Source organism: Nannospalax galili, unplaced genomic scaffold (assembly GCF_000622305.1).
Source record: "Nannospalax galili isolate Female #2095 unplaced genomic scaffold, S.galili_v1.0 scaffold340, whole genome shotgun sequence".
NCBI lineage: Eukaryota > Metazoa > Chordata > Mammalia > Rodentia > Spalacidae > Nannospalax > Nannospalax galili.
The window spans coordinates 394925-416947 of record NW_008347519.1 but is presented as its reverse complement, the minus strand read 5'-3'; the positions used below and the strand labels follow the sequence as shown (position 1 = coordinate 416947).

The following is a 22023-nucleotide window of genomic DNA, read 5'->3' as shown; positions in this document are numbered from 1 at the left end:
TTCTTAGACCTCTATCCCAGCCATTCTTGGGTCTTGATATCCCACAAGAGGCAGGAAAGGAATGTCCCAAACATCAGAAGAAATTACTTGACAGCCCCTCACCCAAAGCCCGTGTGCTGGGTGTCAGCTCATGTACTCCTTAACACTGAGCTCAAGTACTGTTTAGCCAGGTTTTTGCATGCAGCTCATTTTACATGAACCATAAACCCTCTCTTGTTCTCTGTCCCTGCTGAGTCAATTGGACTGTCCCATTCCAGAATATCTCTGGGAGCCCATCCCCTGCTCTGCCTGGAGCTCTGGCCACATGTGCGGTCTGAAGGAGGTTGGTTTGATATAAGCTGTCTTCCTCTCTTTAACTTAGAAACTGTCCATGAAGTGGCCTTGAAAGACAAGGAACCAGACACACAGGATGCAGATGAAGTGAAGGTCAGTGACTAGGGAAGGTGTGGGGGTGATGTACTTGGCAGGGCAAGGCCTGTGCTAGTTACCACAGAGCTCAGGTCTGGGAGTCTGGCTCTGAGCATGAGGTGGGATTGTTTGCAGAAGGCTCTGGAACTGCAGATGGAGAGTCACCGGGAGGCCCATCACCGGCAGCTGGCCCGCCTCAGGGACGAGATCAATGAGAAGCAGAAGACTATTGATGAGCTCAAAGAGTAAGGGTCCTGGGTGACTCCAGTCTCCACCTGGTCCTCTTATCTTGCCGTGCTGACTCCATCATCCTTCTGAATCTTTAAAATGCGTGGTCATTCCCTCATCAGTGTCACAACTTTGCAGCCCAACTTCAAGGGACACAAGTTAGAATTGGTCCTTGTCTTTGAGGCTTTTGTAATTGGAGCACGCAAGGGGCCCTGTTGTCTTGGAAATGGTAGCCTGTGTCTGAAGAAACATATCGGGTCTCACTGAAGAAGGCACTGTTTGAGGGATGGGGCTTCCCTTTTCTCTCCTTAACACCTCTTTATCTCGCCAATGCCCCTGCCCTCTGTAGCTTGAACCAGAAGCTGCAGTTAGAGCTAGAGAAACTTCAAGCTGACTATGAGAAGCTGAAGAGCGAAGAACATGAGAAGAGCACTAAGCTCCAGGAGCTGACGTGAGTGACACACTCATTGGTGGTCTCAGAACTAGCGCATAGACATGTTTACAGATGCAGGATACATAGGTGACCTTGATATGAACAGTCACAAGAAGCAAGCATGATGGGGTGGGGAGGAAAAAGGGAGGCCATTGGGAGTGAGCTGTTGAGTTGCTGCTGAGACGGATGGAGAAACTTGTGATATTCTGTTAGGTGTGAAAGTCAGGTTCCAAGACACTATGGATGGTATGATCCATGACACTTTGTACATGGATGGATATATGCATAGAAAAAAGAGTTGGTAAGGATGGACACCTGGTAGTTTTATGTCAATAATGGAATCATGGGATTGTATAAAATATCTTCTTAGCCTTCTTTTAAAAATTCTTTTCTGACTATTGCATAGTAAACATGAATAATTTGCATAATAAGTTATTAATAAAGTAGAGCTCAAAGGACTGGTCGAAGAGGGAGAGGGAGAGTCCTAAGGGAATTGTTTCCTGCTTTCCCTTTACTTCTCTTCCTGCAGATTTCTCTACGAGCGACATGAGCAGTCCAAGCAGGATCTCAAGGGTCTGGAGGAGACAGTTGTGAGTAGTTTCTTTCTGTGCCAAGTTAAAAGAGTGGAAGAGGGCTCCCCATCCCCCCCAATTTCTTCCTGACTCTGTTCTTCTTCCACTGTTACTGTAAGTCTGTGGCATAATCAGTATATGTCTGTACCTGAAGGATGAATGACTCACATGATGCTATAGACTGAAGGTTTCAATGATTTGGGAGGGAGAACGTAGACCTGGTATCTCGCTATCCCCAATTTTTCATTATTCCTCCAGGCCCGGGAACTCCAGACCCTCCACAACCTTCGAAAGCTGTTCGTTCAAGACGTCACGACTCGAGTCAAGAAAGTAAGTGCCAACCACGGGTCTCCCCAGCCCCATCTCCTCCCCTCCTTGGGGTTGTTTGGCCTGGCCCAAGTAGGACCTGTTTGGCCTCAGGACAGCCATATCTTTCTTCCCGTCCGTCTAAGCAGAGTGCAGAAATGGAGCCCGAAGACAGTGGGGGGATTCATTCCCAAAAGCAGAAGATTTCCTTTCTTGAGAACAACCTGGAACAGCTTACAAAGGTTCACAAACAGGTGAGAGTCCAGAAAAGGGGTGAAGAGAACTTCTGAGGCCAGGTCTCTGTGCTACCCAAATCCTGAAAGGCCCTTGAATTCAGGAAGACTGCATTGCCTATTATCCTTACTTTCCCCTTTTAATATATAGTGTATATTACATATTACTATATATCTATATATGCATATATGTGTCTATATTATATATTAATATATGTATATGTATGTATGCATATGTATATATATTACACACACACACACACACACATATATATATATATATATGGGGAGCAGGGAATCTGGAGGTTGAGGCAAGCCAAAGCTACATAGTGAGTTCTAGACCAGCCTGGGTTGCATAGTTAGGTGAGACTCTATTTTTTTTGGTCTTTTTTGAGAATGGGTCTCCTTGTAGCCCCAGCTGTCCTGGAACTCATTATGTAGACCAGGCTGGCCTTGAACTCACAGAGATCCACCTGCCTCTGCCTTCTGTGTGCTGGGATTAAAGGCATGCGCCACCATGCTCGGCCTCTCTCTATTTTTTAAATCTGTTCTCTTTTCCTGCATCAAAGCTCCTTCTTGTTTCTACTTGTACCTTGTTTTTTGTGTCCATGTCTGTTTTCCCTTCTCAACATTTTTGGCCTATCTTTGCCTGAAGTGGAATTTCCCAGGCCTACCTCGGAGAGATGGAGGGAGAAGTTGAAATGTATGGAGGGTGAAGAGACAAAGGGTGTAACTGTCGAAGATGGATACCAGAGGCTGTGATGTAGCTCAGTAGTAGAGTGCTTGCCTAACATGCACAAGGCCCTGGGTGCAGTCTCTAGGACTGGGGCGGGGTGGGGTATGACAGCACCACACTTCAGCCAGGGATATAAGAAAAACAAGCGAATTGGGCTTTCCCTCATGGAAAGAACTCTATTTGCCTCACTGGGGCAGGCATGCGGGACATTAAATGATGTCCTTCACATGACCCAGTCAGTCCCTAGTCGGGACCAGTCAGAAGTTCTGTACTGAGTTGTTCACCTCCTGGCTGCTGCTGATCCTTAGGTGGAAGACTGGGTTTCAGAAGTATGGGCTGGGCAAGTGGAAGGGCAGTCCAGAGGAATCAGGACAGGAAATTTTTGGTGTGCGCACAGCAGAAGCAGCTGGTCCATGCTGATGCTGAGCATTGACACAGACTTTCTAATTGATTCACAAAGGAAGCCCCAACCTAAATTTCCTTCCCTTCCTTTCAAGTCCATCTGCAGACTTCATCTAGATTCATGCTCACTAGCCAAGAATTTCAACTTCTTTTCCTCCCAGTCTGATGCCCACTCTATATAGTAAATAATCAGAGTATCATTTTTAAATGAAAACTTGCCAAACCTAGACTCAGCGATACTCTATAGGGTTTATTTTCTTTGGACCTGCTGAGAGCTTTACTATCATCTTTCCCTCCTTCCCTTGTTATGAAATGGTGTAACGACTTCACTGAAAAAATTGTAAGACAGCTAGGAAATCTTTAATTTTGTTATTAAATTTAATTACTTAATTAACTTTTTGAAGCAGAGCCTCATTATGTAGCCCTGGCTGTCCTGGAACTATGTAAATTAATTGGCTAGTCTCCAGCTCCTAGGGATCCACCTGCCTCTGCCTTCCCAGTGCTAGGACCAAAGCCTGGGGAAGGCTAGCCTTAGGAAATCTCTATATCATGTTTGCCATTTAATTTTTAAAATTGTTTTAATTTTTTGGTCTTTTTGAGACAGGGTCTCCCTGTAGCCCCAGCTGACCTGGAACTCACTATGTAGACCAGGCTGACCTCGATCTCACAGAGATCCACCAGCCTCTGCCTCCTGAGTGCTGGGATTAAAGGCTTGTGCCATCATGTCCAGGCTGCCATTCTATTTTTATTCTTATGTGTTCACTTTACTACTAAATACAAATGTATATTAAACTTTTTTTTTAAATAATTTATTGAGAATTTCATACATGCATATAAGGTGTTTTGATCAGATCCGTGCCCACTCCCTCCTCTCCAACTCTTCCCATATATCTTCCCATCACGTTTTTCTGATGACTTCATGTACTCTTTCTTCTTCTATTTATTTATTTATTTTTATGGGACTTTTTACTACACTAATATTACCCCCTCTGAAGAGGTAACCCTAAAATCTTTTAAGGATTAGATAAAAGCTCCCAAATATTTTCAACATTTTTGGCCTTTGGAACTGAGTATGATGCTTGTAGACCAGGCTGGCCTTGAACTCACAGAGATCCGCCTGCCTCTGCCTCCCAAGTGCTGGGATTAAAGGCATGCGCCACCACGCCTGGCAACCCTAAAATCTTTAAAGGATTAGGTAAAAGCTCCCAAATACTTTCAACATTTTTGGCCTTTGGAATGGAGTATGTTGCTGAGAGGCCCAAGGACATTTTGACTTTTAGCCAAGAAATTGGATACTTTTCAGTGGGGTCTTTTTACCCTAACTACCTAGCCAATTCCTACTTCCTATTCTTACCACACCATCCTCTGAAGAAGTTACCCAGCTTGCAGATAGGGAATCGGGATGCAGACCGCTCTGGCTTCTTCCATGCTGAACAGGGACATAGGGTGAGGCAATTGGGGTACTTCTTCAGTGGGTCTATGTAAAAGACTCCCAAATTGCATAACTCTTACCATGTGGAGGTAATGGGGGCTGGAGACATGGCTCAGCAGTTAAGAACACTGACTGCTCTTGCAGAAGACCCGGGTTTGAATCCCAGCACCCACACGGCAGCTAACAACTATCCATAACTCCAGTTCCAGGGGATCCAACAGCCTCTTCTGTCTTCTGCGGGCACTGCATGACATAGGTGCACTTACCTACATGCAGGCATAACACTCATACACATAAAAATTAAAAAAATAATAAACAATAGGGCCAGGTGTGGTGGCGCACGCCTTTAATCCCAGCACTTGGGAGGCAGAGGCAGGAGGATATTTGTGAGTTTGAGGCCAGCCTGACCTACATAGTGAGTTCCAAGACAGCTGGGGCTACAAGGAGACCCTGTCTCAAAAAAGACAACAACAAAAAAATAATAATGATAATAATAATAGTAATAATAATAATAAATATTTTTTTAAAAACATGCTAGGATGTAGCCTAGTTGGTAGAGTGTTAGCCTAGATTATCATGAAGCCCTAGGTTTAATCCCCAGTACATATAAAATCAAGTGTGGGGACTAGAGAGATGGCTCAGCAGTTAGGAGCACTGGCTTTTTTTGCAAAGCATCAAGGTTTGGTTCCCAGCACTCACATGGCAGCTAATAACCATCTGTAACTCCAGTTCCAGGGGATCTGACTCCCTCTTCTGGCCTCCAAGGGCACTGTACGACATGAGTGCACTTCCATATGTGCAGGCAAAATACACACATAAAATAAAAATAATTCATCAAAGTCAGGTATGATGATGCATACTTGGGAGGTAGAGGCAGGAGTATCAAAAGTTCAAGATCATCCTCAGCTACATAGCAAGTTCAAGGGTAACCTGGGCTACATGAAACCCTATCTCAAGAAAGAAAAGCAAAACAAAGGGCACATGCCTATAATCCCAGCACTCTAGAAGTTGAGTCAGGAAGATCTGAAGGCTGAGGCTAGCCAAAGCTACACAGGCCAGCCTGGGTTACATAGTGAGTCTCTCTCTCTCTCTCTCTCTCTCTCTCTCTCTCTCTCTCTCCTGTTTTCTGCTCTAAGTCCTAAACTCCAAATATTGCTCCCCTAAACAGAGGAACTTACCACAATGTCCTACTCAGCAGACATGAGTCTATGAAGGAAAAAAAGGAGTTGTAAAAACTCCTCAGCTGGAACTCCCTATGTAGCCCAGGTTGGCCTCAAATTCACAGAGATCCACCTGCCTCTGCCCCTGCCTCCCAAATATGGGATTAAAGGTGTGGGCAACCATGCCCAGCTTCTCAGCAGACTCTTAACTCTCAGTGTTATTACCAGTTAAGCTAAATACCATCACAGAAAAATTATATTAGCCTTAAATTGTCCAAATTAAAAGTGCATAGAAGGTTTTAGCTCTGTCCCTTTCCCCACCACAATCTCTGCTGTGCAGACTTGCTCGATGCCCCCAAGGCTGTGCTCCTTTTGTACTCTCAAATGCCCCAGTTATTGTGTGGACCCTATAAAAGGTTTGGCTGCAAGGTGGTTGCTACCATACTGTAGCATAGTTTAAATGGGGTGTCGGTGGTTGGGGGACAGCCCAGGAGGGCATGGTATGCGAAGATCAAGAGCACAAATGTTTGTGTGACCACAAACATTTTCTCTCCTTTTTGTGAGATGCCCTGTGTGGATGTGTGGTGGTCTCTGAATTCCAGCTTCTGCTCCTGCTCTGTACTGCATCCACCTGTACCCTTCTCAGTCCTGTGTCCACTCTCCAGACTGCCACATATTCTTGCCTCTCTTTGCATGCCTACACAGCCATCTCAGGGGAAGGAAGTGCTTCATCCCCATCTGGGCCTGGAGCTCCTGGTCTGGCATAGGCTGTGACATACAATGGAAGGGAATGTCCGGGCCAGATGGAACCCGAAACAGGACACTGTCACATGTGTTCTGAACTGTAGTGGAGATGGCAGCTTCTGTTGCTTAGAAAATGATGCAAGGAGAAAGAAAGAACTGGCCAGAACAGCACATTACCTAAAGAGAAGAAGGTGGTCTTTCCAGGAAATGACATGGTTCTGATTTTTCTTCATTCTCTCTCCTCACCCTCAACCCCCGTACTCCACTGGGTGACTCTGTCTTGGGTCACTGGCTTTTTTCTCCTTGGTCCCTTTCATTTGGCTCACTCCATAGCTGGTACGTGACAATGCAGATCTGCGTTGTGAGCTTCCTAAACTGGAAAAACGACTTAGGGCTACGGCTGAGAGAGTTAAGGCCCTGGAGGGTGCACTGAAAGAGGCCAAGGAGGGAGCTATGAAGGACAAGCGCCGCTACCAGCAGGAGGTGGACCGCATCAAGGAGGCTGTGCGGTACAAGAGCTCGGGCAAGCGGGGCCATTCTGCCCAGATCGGTGAGTGCTTGTCTGTAGGTGAAGACAGTTACCACTTCGAACAATTCAGCCAGTTCCTAAATGCCAAACAAGTAGATGCTTGCTTCTAGCCCCCAGCCTCCCCACCAAAAAGAGCCATAAATTATCTTATGAGCATCTCAGTTCAACCCCAGCAACTCTGGGTAACAAACAGCCTATTCACAGTTGTTTCTTCTCTTTTGCAGCCAAACCTGTGCGTCCTGGCCACTACCCAGCCTCCTCACCCACCAACCCCTATGGCACCCGGAGCCCAGAGTGCATTAGTTACACCAACAGCCTCTTCCAGAACTACCAGAATTTGTACCTGCCGGCTGCACCTAGCTCCACCTCAGATATGTAGTGAGTGACCATGAATGTGAATCCCAGCCCAAGGCCGTCTGGGCCCTAGGAGGCTTAGGTCTGGGTCAGGTATTGGTTGAGATTTAATTGTTTCCCTGAGTAACTTTGTTTCCAACCCTTTTCTCAACTTTATGCCTTACAATTTAGGAGATGGGCGTTGCCCTCCCTGCCTCCACCATGATTGCTGGCTTCTGTTCTCTGGGGATGGGAAAGATGCGTGGTTGGGGGTAAGCGTGGGCATAGTGGTCCTCAGAATCATGGATGGTGGGTGCCGGAAGCTACATGTCTCCTCTGTTCTATCCAGCTTTGCTAACTCCTGTGCCAGCAGTGGAGCCACAGCCTCTGGTGGCCCCTTGGCTTCCTACCAGAAGGCCAACATGGACAATGGTGAGTGACAAAGATCCCAGCTCTTTGGATCCCCAGGGCACATTGAGAGGTGTAAGAAAAGTGGCCTTAGTTTACAGCAAACATTAACTGAACCTTTATAGTGTGCCAGGATGTCAAATAAAAAGATAAAGTCAGGGTACAGCTCAGTGGTAAAGCACTTGTCTAGTGTGATGTCCTTATGGTCCATTCCTGGCATGGGGGATGGGGAGGGGAGAGTGGAGTGGTGAGAAGATCCATATGGGCCCACTGACTTCTTGAGTAGATTCCCTGGTGGGGTGTGGTAGCACATGCCTTTAATCCCAATAGAGGCAGGTGGATCTCTGAGTTTGAGGTTAACCTGGTCTACACAGGGAATATAGGGAATTCCAAGCCATCCAGGGTACACAATGAGACCTTACCTCAGAGAGAGTGTGGGTGGGGAGGATAGAGGGGAGAGGGAAGAGAGAGAGAGAGAGAGAGAGAGAGAGAGAGAGAGAGAGAGAGAGAGAAAGAGAAAGAAAGAGATCCCACCTATCACTTCACCTACTTATCTCCTTAGTGAGGATTTGGAAGGCTTTTTTTCAAAAAAGTATAATGGTACAGCTAGTTAGGTGTGGTGGCACATGCCTTTAGCCCCAGGACTTGGGAGGCAGAGGCAGGTTCAAGACAAGCCTGGTCTACATAGAAAGTTCCAGGCTTGGGGCTGGAGAGTTGGCTCAGCAGTTAAGAGCACTGACCACTCTTGCAGAGGACCTGGGTTCGATTCCCAGCACCCACATGGCAGCTATGAACCATTCTTAACTTCAGTTCCAGGGGAATCCGAAGCCCTCTTCTGACCTCCACGGCATTGCATGACACGAGTGCACTCACATACATGCAGGCAATACACTCATACACATAAAATAAAAATAATAAATAAAACATTTTTTTAAAAAATGAAAGTTCCAGGCCAGCTGGAGCTACAGGGAGACCCTGTCTCAAAAAGACTAAAAAAAAAAAAAAAAACAAAACAAAACAAAAAAACCCCACCATCAAAAGGTATTGTGGTACAGCTTTGGGTAGCAGAGGATAGAGTACCACAGTTTTACATGTTTCTTGGTAGGTTTGGGAATGGGAGGATCTGGGGAGACTGGTCCTTACATGGTCTCTTTTTCTAACCCTGTATTCTCAACTGTCATCTCTTCAGGAAATGCCACAGATATCAACGACAATAGGTATACCTGTCACCACTAACCCTGGGTTCTCTGGTGGGGACCAGAAAAAGTGATTAAGCTTTTCTCTACTGAGACATTTCTGGAGCTTTGGGGGAGGGAGGAGGAAATGAGGGCAATCGCAGGTACTCTTATCCTCCCAGGCACCTCTGTGGCCTCTCCCCAGTCCAGTTATGGTATCTGGGGGGAAATGTCATGAACATCAGAGCATATGGGTTCTCGTCTACCTTTGAGAACTTTCTGACCTTGGGCAAAGCTTTGAGTTGCCCTGCAAAGCATACATAGTCCCTGCCCCTTGGTTATTTCACAAACATGCTATCAGAGCAGTGACCATGTCAGGAATACATTAGAGCTGATCATGGTGTGTCTCTTCCTCTAGGAGTGACCTGCCATGCGGCTATGAGGCTGAGGACCAGGCCAAGCTTTTCCCTCTTCACCAAGAGACAGCAGCCAGCTAATCTCCCATTCAGGACTGCATAGTCTGCACTTTCAGGTACCTGCAGGCATTTCCCTTGCCTGGCCTGGCCACCTGCTATCTTGCCCACAGTCTCTTCGATTATCCTGCTTCTTTCCTTTTTCTCCTTTTGTTTTTTTTTTTGTTTGTGTTTGTATGTATGTGTGGTATGTGTGGGTCTGAGGGTGCCCCTGACGATATGTGAACATGTGGAGGTCAGAGGTTGATGTTGGCTGTCTTTCTCTATCACTCTCCACTTTATTTATTTTTAATTTTTTTTCTTGTCTTTTTGAGACAGGGTCTCCCTGTAGTCCCAGCTGACCTGAACTCACTATGTAGACCAGGCTGGTCTTGAACTCAGAGATCCACCTGCCTCTGCCTCCCAAGTACTGGGACTAAAGGCATGCACCACCACACCCGGCCTTATTTTAAATTTTTAATTATTATTATTTTATGTGTATGAGTATATTCCTTGCATGTGTGTAAGTGCACCCCTGTCATGCAATGCTGGTGGAGGTCAGAAGAGGGCATTGGATTCCCCTGGAACTGGAGTTACAGATGTTTGTTAGCTGCCATGTAGGCGCTGGGAATTGAACCCAGGTCCTCTGCAAGAGCAGCCAGTGCTCTTAACTGCTGAGCCATCTATCCAGCCCCAACCACCTTATTCATTTTTTTAAAGTATTTTATTTATATTTATTTTATGTGTGTGTTTTGCTGGATGTAAGTGCACCATATGTGTACAGTGCCTGCAGAGGCTAGAAGAGGGCATGTGCTCTCTTTGGAACTGGAGTTAGCTGCCATGTGGATTCAGGGAACCAAACCTGGGTCCTCTGCAAGAGCAGCAAGTACTATTAACCCCTGCATCATCTCTCTTGCCCCTCTACTGTACTTTTTGAGACAGGGTCTCTCACTGAATCTGGAGCTTGCCGTTTCAGCTAGTCTGGCTGGCCTGTGAGCCCTTGGGATCTGCTTGTTTCTGTCTTCCCACACAGGGGTTACAGATCAGCTTTTGCATGTGTGGTGGGGATCTGAGCTTAGGTCCTCATGCTTGCACAGCAAGCACTTATCAACTAAGCCATCTTGCCAGTCGCTTTTCTTTTTTGTTAAACCATTTCCAAACCTTTGCTATATAGTTATCCTTCAACTCCTGTTTTTATCTGGGCATGGTGGTGCATGTCTATCATCTTAGCATCAGGAGGCTGAGGCAGGAGACTCATGGATTCAAAACTTGGGAGCAGAGGCAGGAGGAGCTCTGTGAGTTCGAGACCAGCCTGGCATACATAATGAATTGTGGGGTTGGGAATGTAGTTTAGTGGTAGAGTGCCTGAGTTCAATCCCCAGTACTAAAAACAAAACAAAACAAAACAAAAGCAAAAACAAACAACCAGAAAATGTTAAACAAAAAATAAACATATATACATAGTAAATTCTGGGCTAGTCAAGGCTAGAGTGCTATCCTGTCTCAAAAAACAAACACCCCCCTCAAACAAACAAAAACACCAACCAAAAAAACAAACAAAACTAATTAAAAATCCAAAGCAACATCAATTCCTGCTTTCCTGTGACCTAAACATTGACCTTCCCCTATCCCTAATTCCTTCCCTTTGGATTGGTGATGACCACACACAGTACTGATTTCTACCACTAGGGGTCACTGCCACATGTAAAAAAAAAAAAAAGTTGAGAGGCTAGGCAATACAGCCATACACGCACATCACAGACCTTAGAAAACAGGAAACTTGAGATCATTTCAACTCTGCCTCTTCCTCTGCCTCCCCTGGAAAATAATCTTAGATACACAGAGAAGTTTTGAGCCAAGTCTCCTGTACAGGTGATATCTGATTCAGTCCTGTGTCTTATTCTGGTATCTGCATATGCTGCCAAAGACCATGATGCAGTCTGACTCTGTTCCTTTAGCTGCAGTGTGAGCAGCCCTTACGTACTGTTCAGTGAAGGTGGATATCAGCTGTCTCCCCATCTTCAACCCCTCAGCTTCAATACCTCTCCCCTTGCCAAATCCTCTCTAGCAGCAGAATTCCTCTCCTGGTTCTCAAATGTCACCAGGTTTCTTGTTGCAGTTGCTTTAAAGCCCAGCTTTCAAGCCCCAGAACAGGGCCATGGGACCAGTTTTGTTTTCCACATTAAATCCTTGGCAGACTAGAGTTGAGAGAATATGGCTGGTCCTCTGCTGGATTACACCAGGTCAAACCTCTCCAGAGCTTTCCCAGGATAGCCAGCCAGGCACAGAGGAAGAAGGGGAGAAGCAGAGAATCAAAAAAGGGAAAGAGGATTCTGGGAGGACTGTGGGTGGACAAGCAGAGGCTGGGCTGATTGGGAGTTGGGGTGGGAGGTCTGCTTGTTGGTATTAAAGGAACAGAACTGGAAAGCAACGTGTATGCCATTGCCACTCGTTCCTACACAGAGACCGGGCTGCAGGCTGGTTCCTCACACCTTCTTTCTCTTTCTTCCCCAGTTTCTAAGAGGGACTGAGGCCTCTTCTCTCAGCATGCTGCAAAACCTGTGGTCTCTGATACTAACTCCCTCCCCAACCTGTGTTGTTGGACTGTACTGTTTGATGTCTTCTACTTACTCCGTACTTTGTACTCTGTATCTATATATCAGAAGCCACTGCTATGTCTCTCCTCTCTCTGTCGTACACTCTAAGTATCTGATGATGTATTTAGCAATTTCTAAGCATAGTCTACCTTCCTCATTGGGCACTAGCGAGGGGGAAATGTTTCTTCCATATACTTGTCTCACAGTGAATGATCACTGGGTAGCGGTCCCAAGATGGAAAAGGAAAAACAGGAGGCAGAAGACTGTGGTCCTTCTCTCTTGAAAACACACATGTACATGCGCGCGCGCACACACACACACACACACACACATATACACGTGTACATACAAAGCCTTAAGCAGAAGAATGTCTTAGCATCCTAAGAAGAGAAACATACCCTTCCCTCCTCTTTTTTACGTACAGCACAGAGGGGAGCACAGTGAAAGAGTTGCTAAGTCATTTTTTTTCATACACCCCTCACCTGAATCGAGAGATTCCAGGTGTTACTTCAATCCTACAGAGCCCGCTTTTGCTTCCCTCTTCCCCCAGCCTGAGAACATGGATGGTTCAGGGGTCTAGTTCCCTTTCTGGTCCAAGCCCCTTTTGATACGCTCTATCCTGAGATCTCACAACCAGAACTCAGAGTTGATTAAAAATATTTTGGAAAGTTGAGAAGGCAGACCTCTCCTTCTAGCCTGACAAATTGCTATTCATCTGTCTGTGCTGATAGTTACAAGCAAGTAGAGTCAGAATGGTTGGTTCCCTGGGTCTGGGGTGTACAGAGACTGGGAAACTGCTAAGTGGTTTTCTATCACAGTGCCCTCAGGTTAAAGCAAGAAGCTGAATTCCTTTCTCCCATATTGGGCCACATGTTCTTCCCATCTTTGAGTTTGGTTTTGGGCTTCCAATTCATTGAGAAAGTAGCTGTCTTTAGATGCCTTCCCTTCAAGCTGGAGTCTGGCTTTTCCCCCAGTATCCCTCCCCACCCTCTACCCTGCCATAGAGTTCCTTCTATAATAGCTCCACTTAGCATCAAGTGTACTTTGAAGAAGGGGGCCAGGCAAGATGTAGCTCAGTGGCAGAGCTCTTACCTGGTACATGAAAAGCCATGGTTTCAGTGCTCAGCACTGCGAAAACAAAAGCTGGACCTGGTAATCCTAGCACTCAGGAAGCTGAGGCAGGAGGACTGCTATGAGTTCACGGTCCATTCCAGGACACCTTGAGCTACAGTATGAGACCCTGTCTCAAACAAAACAAAGAAAAAGAAGAAAAGAAAGGAAAGGGACAGGGCAGTCTCAGCCCAAGTACCCTCCTCTCCACAGTCAAAAGGACTGTTGCTTTAGTTCTTGATGGTCTTTTCCTCCCATTTGCTAATGCAGGTTTTCAGATAAATGCTGGGATGAAGGTCACTGCCCAGCCCAAACCAATAATGCCCAGTATCCAGATATCCAGTCTTATCTAGGAAGGAAGACCAGGATCCTCCAACCATGGAACCAAGGGGCAGCCTGTCACTTGGCTTCTTCTGGGTCTAGAAAGCTCAGTGTGAATGGCAGCTGGTAAATATGGGCTGTAGTGGCCTGTGACTCCTTCAAGAGAAAGGTTCCTTTTGGTCTGTTAGGTCCCTTTTACCTCTGAAGGAGTAATAGAGGGGTAAAATATCAAAGAGGCATGGAATAAATCGGAAGTTGCAATGTTCAAACACTTTTCAAAATAAATCTTATATAGAACTCTGACATAAAAAAAGAACATAGGGGGCCAGTGAGATGGCTCAGCAGATGAAGGTGCTTGCTGCCAAGCCTAACTACCTGAGTATAATCCCCATGGACCCACATTGTGGAAGAAGAGAGACAACTCCTACAAGTTGACTTCTGACCTCCACTATAGAATGTACTGCCCCTGCATGCATACATGCACACTAAATCAATAAATAATCTAAAAAACAATAACAAAGTAACATAGGGCTTTGATTGTGACCCATTGAGTACTTGCCTAACATGCTTAGCGTGAGCAAGGCCCTTGGTTTCATTTATCTCTGGAATGGCAAAAACAAACAAAAGCCAAAACAGTAAAGTAACGCAGACTTGGGAAGCATACATTTTCTTCCTTTTTTGGTGGAAAATGCCTGATTAGTTGAAGGACCCTAAAACAGTCCAAAGAGAAAGACCCTGAAGATTCTAAATAGTTTGAAAACCACTTATTTGCAAGGGGTTCCACCCCCCCCCCCCCGTTCTCCTACTCTAAAACCACAACTCAAAGAAAAGAAGATGGGTGGGGAAGATGAGTCAGACCCACTGGGAGAAAAGGAAAAGAGCAGTTGACCTGTGGTCTTGTGCCAGTATTTGCTGGCAGGACACCTAAGAATCCAGGGGAGTTGATGTAATTTTGCTACCAAGTGATTCTTTCAAAAAACACGCAAGACAATTTGAAGGGATAGGGCAGATGAAGAGAGAGCATGACACAGGGAACAGCCTTCTCTTTGGCAGATGTAAGGAAAATATCACTCACATCAACAAGGAACCATACACACAGCCCTTCATCAGAGGCTTCTCACTACATCCTCCTCTTCCTGCTCCCTACAGTCACTACATCCCTCTCAAAAAGCTGGGTCACCACGAGGCCCACCTGGCCTGCCCACTCACATCTGCCAAAATGTTGCATGCCAGCGTGGAAGACAAACCAAACTGCACAAATTGCAGTATGTATTTACTTGGTGTACATACATATCTTTAAAATAAAATAAATTCAATAATGACTCTGTTGTTTCAAATCTTTTTGTCTAATTGGTTTTCATTTAATGAAAAAGGATCTCATGGAGTCCAGCAAACTCAAACTCGTTATATTGGAAGCCACTCTTAAACTCCTGACCCGCCCGCCTCCACCTCCCAAGTGTTGGGATGACAGGTATGTGCCACCACCCCTAGCTGCAAATCTTCTTTATCATTATCCAACGTCCTTTCTGTCCTTTCATTTAAAAATGTACACACACACGCACGCACACACGCACACGCACACATTTATATACATACACCCTTGCAGGGTTTTATGTGTGTTTGCCTACACATACACAAATATATATGCATATTTATACCCTTGCAGGCTTTTTTTCCACATATTTCTATAGTATATGGATATTTTCCCACTTTATAATACATTCTGGAGATTTTTTCATGTCAATATGCATCCATTTAATTTGCTAAAATATATATAAATTTTCATCTGTTTATCCTACATTCATTCAACCATCCTATTATTCTGGATATCTAGGTTGTTATATAAACTTTTTTTTTTTTTTTTTAGGTAGGGTCTCACTATTTAGCCCTGGCCTGGCTGGCCTGCTATACAGACCAGGCCTTGAACATACAGAGATGCTGTCTGCTGAGGTTAAAGGCATGTGCCACCATACCTGGATGTTTCTAAGTTTTAGAAAAATAATAATAGCTATTATTTATTATTATTATTTTATTTCGTGCTGTCTTCATTTTTTTACTCAGACCAACATCTTGGTCCCTGCATTAGTTCCTTCCCCATCCAATGCATCACTCTCCCTTGCCAACAGCCCAGTTGTTCCAAGATCATATAGCACAATCACACTTCCAACTACCACTGTCATCTCTACTCAAGGCATCTGAGAAAACTATGCAACTATAATACTGGGGCGGGGGAAGGTGAAGGTCTTGTACATTCACCTGGCCTTCAGGACTGCTCAGGATTTCTTCTGTGTATCCCTACTCAGCTCTCTTACCTGAGTAGGTTTCCAGAGCACCTAGCCTAAACTCCAAGTCCTCCAGGTCCTCTCCAAACTCCTCTTGGAGACAACTTTGTTATGGATTTAAAGGGAAAATTAAAAGGATCAAGTATGAACAACCCCCTGCCCCCCATATCTACATACTCACATCTGCAGGTGAGGTAGCGGTTTCTTCCAAATTGTGACATTACTTCTTGGGGAAAGGAGGGAGGATAAGACTGAATTTACCAGGCTCAGAAAACTTAGAGAACTGCAGAATCTCAGAAGTTACAAGATTCGTGAGACCTCTCTCCAGCATCATCAGTAAATGATTGCTGGGAAAGGATTGCAGCTACCTGCAAGGTGGACAGGTATGCAGCTTCAGAGCTGTCAACATGCTGGATGGACCTTTTGGTGGCTGCTTTTGAAACACTCCTGCTTCTGTAAGTAACCCCTCACCCATGCTCACCCCCTTATCCATACTCCTGTAGGAGTCACACAGCTGACACTCAAACAGGAGCCAGCAGGACCAAAGATGAGTTGTGGTGGGGGAGTTGCATGGTCCCAATGATGGCTAGTAAGACAAGCAACTGAGGTTGACCTATCTGAGGGTGAAGCGTGTGGAGGCAGTCCTGAAATGGCTACCTTTCAAGGCTGGAGGGATGGCTCAGCGGTTAAAAGTACCGGTTGCTCTTGCAGAGGACCTGCAGTAGTTCGATTCCCAGCACCCCCAGATGACTAACAACAGTCTGTAACTCCACTTCTAGGCGATCAAACACCCTTTTCTGACTCCCCGGGCATTGCACAACACGGGTGCACTTGCATGCAAGCAATACGTTCATACACATAAAAATAATAAATAAAATATTTTAAAAAAGAAAGGTGGCTGGGTGTTTTTTTCTTTAATCCCAACACTCCAGAGTCAGGCGGATCTCTGTGAGTTCAAGGCCAGCCTGGTCTACATAGTGAGTTCCAGAACAGCTGGGACTACAGGGAGACCCTGTCTCAAAGAAAAAAAAAAAAAAAAAAAAAAAAAAAAAAAAAGCTACCTTTCCCCTAGTGGCTTGGGAGGGTGTGTCTCCTGCTGTAGTGACAGTTGTATTCGTCCTTCTATTCATGATAAGATGTGCAACCACAGCGGAGGCATCTGAAAGTGAAGCATCATTGGGGGGAGTCCCAGGGAGGCTGTCTTCTTCTGTATGGTGGGGGTGAATGCCTCCTTTATGAATGGGGTCCTCCATAATAGTGCATGGGTGCCCCCCACAAATGGCAGATGAAATATATTTGCAGTTCCTGAAGTAGCATTATGAGGCAGAATGATAAGCAGGCTGTGGTGGCAGTTACATGGTTTTTACTGCAGGTGATAAACATGGATCTGAGGCTCAGCTGTGTGCCCAGAAAGAACTTGCTATGTAAGGGGAGAATTACAATAAGGAGAAAAAAAACAAACTACAGATGCTACCCGCTAGCTGTTGATTTGGCAGAGAAAGCAGAAAAAGGGGAGGATGAGATGGTGTTGGCATGCCATTTCTTACAGCAGGTGTGGGCTGTAAAGGAGAAAGAGTACAAATTAAATCTGTACTGAAGAGCACTTCCTGGGATCTGAAAACTTGGAGCCTGTGGGAGGAATCAGACAGGAGGGAGAGAGGTGGAAGTGATGCCCTCAAGTCTGACCTTTAATACAGAGGAAGAGAAAAATTCTTGATTAGCACTCATATGGGGACCTTAATTACAATCCAGTACACCAGGCATGGTGGCACACTTCTTTAATCCCAGCACTTGGGAGGCAGAGGCAGGCGGATCTCTGTGAGTTCAAGGCCAGCCTGGGGCTACAGGGAGACCCTGTGAGTTCAAGGTAGCCTGGGGCTACAGGGAGACCCTGTCTCAAAAAGACCAAAAAAAAAAAAAAAAGTTCAGTACCAAAAAACTATGATAATCAAGGAATATTGTGTGGTTTAACTGCTTAAGTTAGGAAGATTTAATAAGTGCCTTTCACAGTCTGATTAGTGAGGCTGTGGGACATGGGACAGATGCAGTGTAAGTGCTGTGGAAGCAGAGAAATCAAATAATAGACCTACTTATCCTTCCTTGACACAAAGTCCTGGAGGTGGGCAGTTATTTCCCAAGAGTATGCTGTATTCATTTCTCCCTCAAAAGAAAGCATTCTGGGGATTGTTTGCTAAGCCTGGGGCCCTTTCAGAAGTTAAGCTAGTGAAGAGGCAATGGCCCCAGTGGTGGCCCAAAGCCTGTCAGAACTAGGGAGCTAGCTCCAGTGACAGGCATGGTAGAGTAGTACTCCAGGATGAGGATGTCATATGGCTCATGGAAAAAGGACTGTGGATCATGGAGGGTGTATTAGTTACTTCTCTGTTGCTGTGATAAAACACCACAACCAAAGCAACTTACAGAAGGAAGAGACTTATAATTCCAAAGGGATAAGAGCCCAGTGTGAAGGCATGGCAGCAGAGGCGCCAAGAGCAGGAAGTTGGGTGCTCACATCTTCAAACACTCACAGGAAGCAGAGAGAGCAAGCTGGATGTGAGGCAAGACTACGAACTCTCAAAGCCTGCCCCCAGTGATGTGCTTCCTCCAGCAAGGCTGCACATCTTAAACCTCCACAAATGGCACCACCAACTGGGGCCAAGTGTTTAAATACTTGGAGCCTATAGGGGATGTTTCTTGTTCATAGAGGATTAGATGGAATAGTGTCCTCCATCCATGCCACTGTACCCAATGTTGTGTGTGTGTGTGTGTCTTTTTGAGACAGGGTCTCCCTGTAGCCCCAGCTGTCCTGGGACTCACTGTGTAGACCAGGCTGGCCTCTAACTCACAAAGATCCACCTGCCTCTGCCTCCCAAGTGCTAGGATTAAAGGTGTGTAGCACCACACCTGGCCTGTGTATGTGTGTTTTTGAAATTGGGTCCTCCATCCATGCCACTGTACCCAACATTGCCGTGTGTGTGTGTGTGTGTGTGTGTGTGTGTGTGTGTGTGTGTGTGTGTGTGTCTTTGAGATAGGGTCTCCCAGATGACCTGGAACTCACTATGTAGACCAGGCCAGTCTTGAGCTCATAGAGATCTGCCTGCCTTTGCCTCTTTTGTGTTGGGATTAAAGGCGTGCTCCACCACACTCTGTTCCAACAGTGCCATTTTGATGAAAAGATTGATATAAGTAATGAGATATGCTGTATTCATTCTTTCTAACATTTCTTAGTTTTTGTTGTTTGACACAGGGTCTCCTTGTAGCCCCAGCAGACCTGGAACTCCCTATGTAGACCAGGCTGGTCTCAGGTCCTCTGTAAGAGTAGCCAGTGCTCTTAACTGCTGAGTCATCTCTTCAGACCCTGTTTTAATTTTTAAAATTACATTGTACACACATGCATATGGAGGTCAGAGGTCAAATTGAGAGAGTGGGTTTTCTCGTTCCACCATATGGATCCTGGGGTAGAACTCAGCTTGTCAGGTTTGGTGGTAAGCATCTCTATCCATTGAGTCATCTTGTCAGTTCAACACCCGCTTTTTAAATGCTGTTCTGTTCCAGAGTTCAGTTCTTGGTCCTTTGCTTGTTCTGAGAAATGTCATTCATGCCCACAGATTCTACAACAATCCTTAAATCTATATCCCCAGCACACACTCTAACCTTTAAACTTTGGGCCCATATGTCCAGATGACCTCAGAAACCTCAAATATATTCCAGACTGAACTTATTTTTCCCTTAACATTGCACCCACCGTCTCTCCTCAATTTAGCCAGAAGCCTGAGACTCACTCTTAATCTTCTTTCCCTCAAATCCCATGTTCTCTGTGAATTTTTCAAATGGACTTCAACTTATATTAATTAATTTTGCACTCTTGCAACATTCCTTCACCCACCAGAATGATGTCTGAGCCATCTCCCCCTCACCCCTTTTTCTTGGAGACAGGGTCTTCATGTAGCCCCAGCTGACCTGGAACTCACTATGTAGACCAGGCTGTCCTTGAACTCACAGAGCCTCTGCCTCCGGAGTGCTGGGATTAAAGGTGTGTGCTACCATATCTGCCCCAGCCATTCCTTTAAAAAAATATTTTATGGGGCTGGAGAGATGGCTCAGCCATTAAGAACACTGGCTGTTCTTGCAGAAGACCCGGGTTTGAATCCCAGCACCCACATGGCAGCTAACAACTGTCTGTAAATCCAGTTCCAGGAGATCCAATGGCCTCTTCTGTCCTTTGTGGGCATTGCACGACATGGGTGTACTTACGTACACAAAAAATATTAAAAATTTTATTTTTATTTTATGTGTATGAGTGTATTGCCTGCATGCATGTAAGTGCACCCATGTCAGGTGTCAAATCCCCTGGAACTTGAGTTACAGATGATTGTTAGCTGCCATATGGGTACTGGGAGTCAAACCAGGTTCTCTGCGAGAGCAGCCAGTGCTCTTAACTGCTGAATCATCTCTCCAGCCTGGAGCCATCCTTCTTATAAGCACTCTTAGCAGAGTAAAGTTTAAGAGTACCTGCCATCTCTAACCTTATGTCTTGCTTCTTCCCACTTGTTTTTGGCATCCCAGCTACACTTCCCTTCTGTCTTCAGCACACAGCTTTAGCAGAGCTTAGCTATTTTTTTTACAATTTCTGCATTTTTTATTAGCTTCAACAGACACAAAATTACCCAGAAGATTGCTACAAAGGTTTCTAAATGCCTGCTTTCAGTTTCTGCACTTAACTTGTCCTACTCCAGTAATGGCTCCAGAACACCCCTAGAATAGTAGCACTGCAGAAGCACCATCACCAGAGGAGAGTCCTGAGCACGGATGGTGCTCACATCTGTGCACAGGTGTGATGGTGAATCTTTGCCAACTTGACAGGAGTTAGAATTACCTAAGAGACACACCCAGGAGTATGTCCATGAGAGTGTTTCCAGAAAGTTTTTTTTTTTCCAAAAACTAAACTTATTTCTCACATAACTAAGCTGTATCCACACACAAAGCTCAAACATAGAGAAATAAAAATATGTTTAAAACTCAATATAGGGGCTGGAGAGATGGCTAAGCAGTTAAGAGCACTGACTGCTCTTGCAGAGGACCTGGGTTCAATTCCCAGCACCCACATGGTGGCTACAAACTGTCCTTAACTCCAGTTCCGTGGGAATCCGTCGCCCTCTTCCGACCTCCGCGGCATTGCATGACATGGGCACACTCACATACATGCAGGCAATGTACTCATACACATAAAATAAAAATACTAAATAAAATATATTTTAAAAAAGAATAAGCTTGGTTTTTTTTAAAAAAAAAAAACTCAATATAGCAAAATTTCAAACAGCTGACAGCTAATACCCATCAGTGAGAGAAGGAATGTGAAGATTTCTATCTTGAGGAAATAATCCATCAAAACCAATGCAGAAGTGACCAAAATTCTGTAATTAGCAGAGCAGGACATTAAGAAGTTTTAAATTTTTAGTTAACAAATATTACATATGCTTATAGTGTCCAAAGTGATGCTTTGAAATGTGTTTGCATTGTGGAATAGCACTATTGTACTGACACCCATATTGCTTCCTTATTTTGTGATGAAACACTTAAAATATACTTTTAATGATCTTCAAGGACATGATATATTTTTAGTACCTACAGTGAAAATGATGTAAAACAGATCTCTTGAAATTATTCCTTTTAGGGGCTGGAGAGCTGGCTCAGTGGTTAAGAACACTGGTTGTTCTTGCAGAAGACCCAGGTTCAAATCCCAGCACCCACATGGCAGCTAACAATTGTCTGTAACTCCAGTCCAGGGGCTCCGAAGGCCTCTTCTGTCCTCCGTGGACATTGCACAACATGGGTTCACTTACCTACATGCAGGCAATACACGCATACACATAAAATAAAAATAATAAAGCCAGGCCTGGTGGCTCTGGCCTGTTGTCCCAGCACTTGGGAGGCAGAGGCAGGCAAATCTCTGTGAGTTCAAGTCCAGCCTGGTCTCCATAGTGAGTTTCAGACCAGCTGGGGCTGCAGGGAGACCCTGTCTCAAAAAGACCAAAAAATAAATAATAAAAATTAAAAAAACAAATTATTCCTTTTATATTTTGACTGACTGCACATCTTTGTATCCCCACCAGTGAAGGGTGATACTCAATGCTTTATATTGAAAACTGTCCATTTCAGGCTTTG

The 22023-nt window shown here is 45.2% G+C and overlaps 1 protein-coding gene across 2 annotated transcripts in view; it reads left to right on the top strand.

The window, feature by feature from the left end:
• Positions 1 to 14638, top strand: part of Kif5a (kinesin family member 5A) — a 62519-nt gene extending 47881 nt beyond the window's left edge. The window contains exons 18-29 of one of the 2 annotated variants that reach the window (XM_008844064.2): positions 362 to 426; positions 544 to 653; positions 986 to 1087; positions 1599 to 1659; positions 1900 to 1971; positions 2097 to 2201; positions 6988 to 7204; positions 7408 to 7561; positions 7866 to 7948; positions 9114 to 9141; positions 9518 to 9631; positions 12066 to 14638. In XM_008844064.2, coding sequence (XP_008842286.1) covers positions 362 to 426; positions 544 to 653; positions 986 to 1087; positions 1599 to 1659; positions 1900 to 1971; positions 2097 to 2201; positions 6988 to 7204; positions 7408 to 7561; positions 7866 to 7948; positions 9114 to 9141; positions 9518 to 9596 — 1076 coding nt within the window. In that variant the 3' untranslated portion in view covers positions 9597 to 9631; positions 12066 to 14638. Of the gene's footprint in view, positions 1 to 361; positions 427 to 543; positions 654 to 985; positions 1088 to 1598; positions 1660 to 1899; positions 1972 to 2096; positions 2202 to 6987; positions 7205 to 7407; positions 7562 to 7865; positions 7949 to 9113; positions 9142 to 9517; positions 9632 to 9890; positions 9915 to 12065 lie in introns of those variants that run through there. The other variant, XM_029568783.1, reaches the window with a different exon arrangement.
• Positions 14639 to 22023: the final 7385 nt, after the last annotated feature.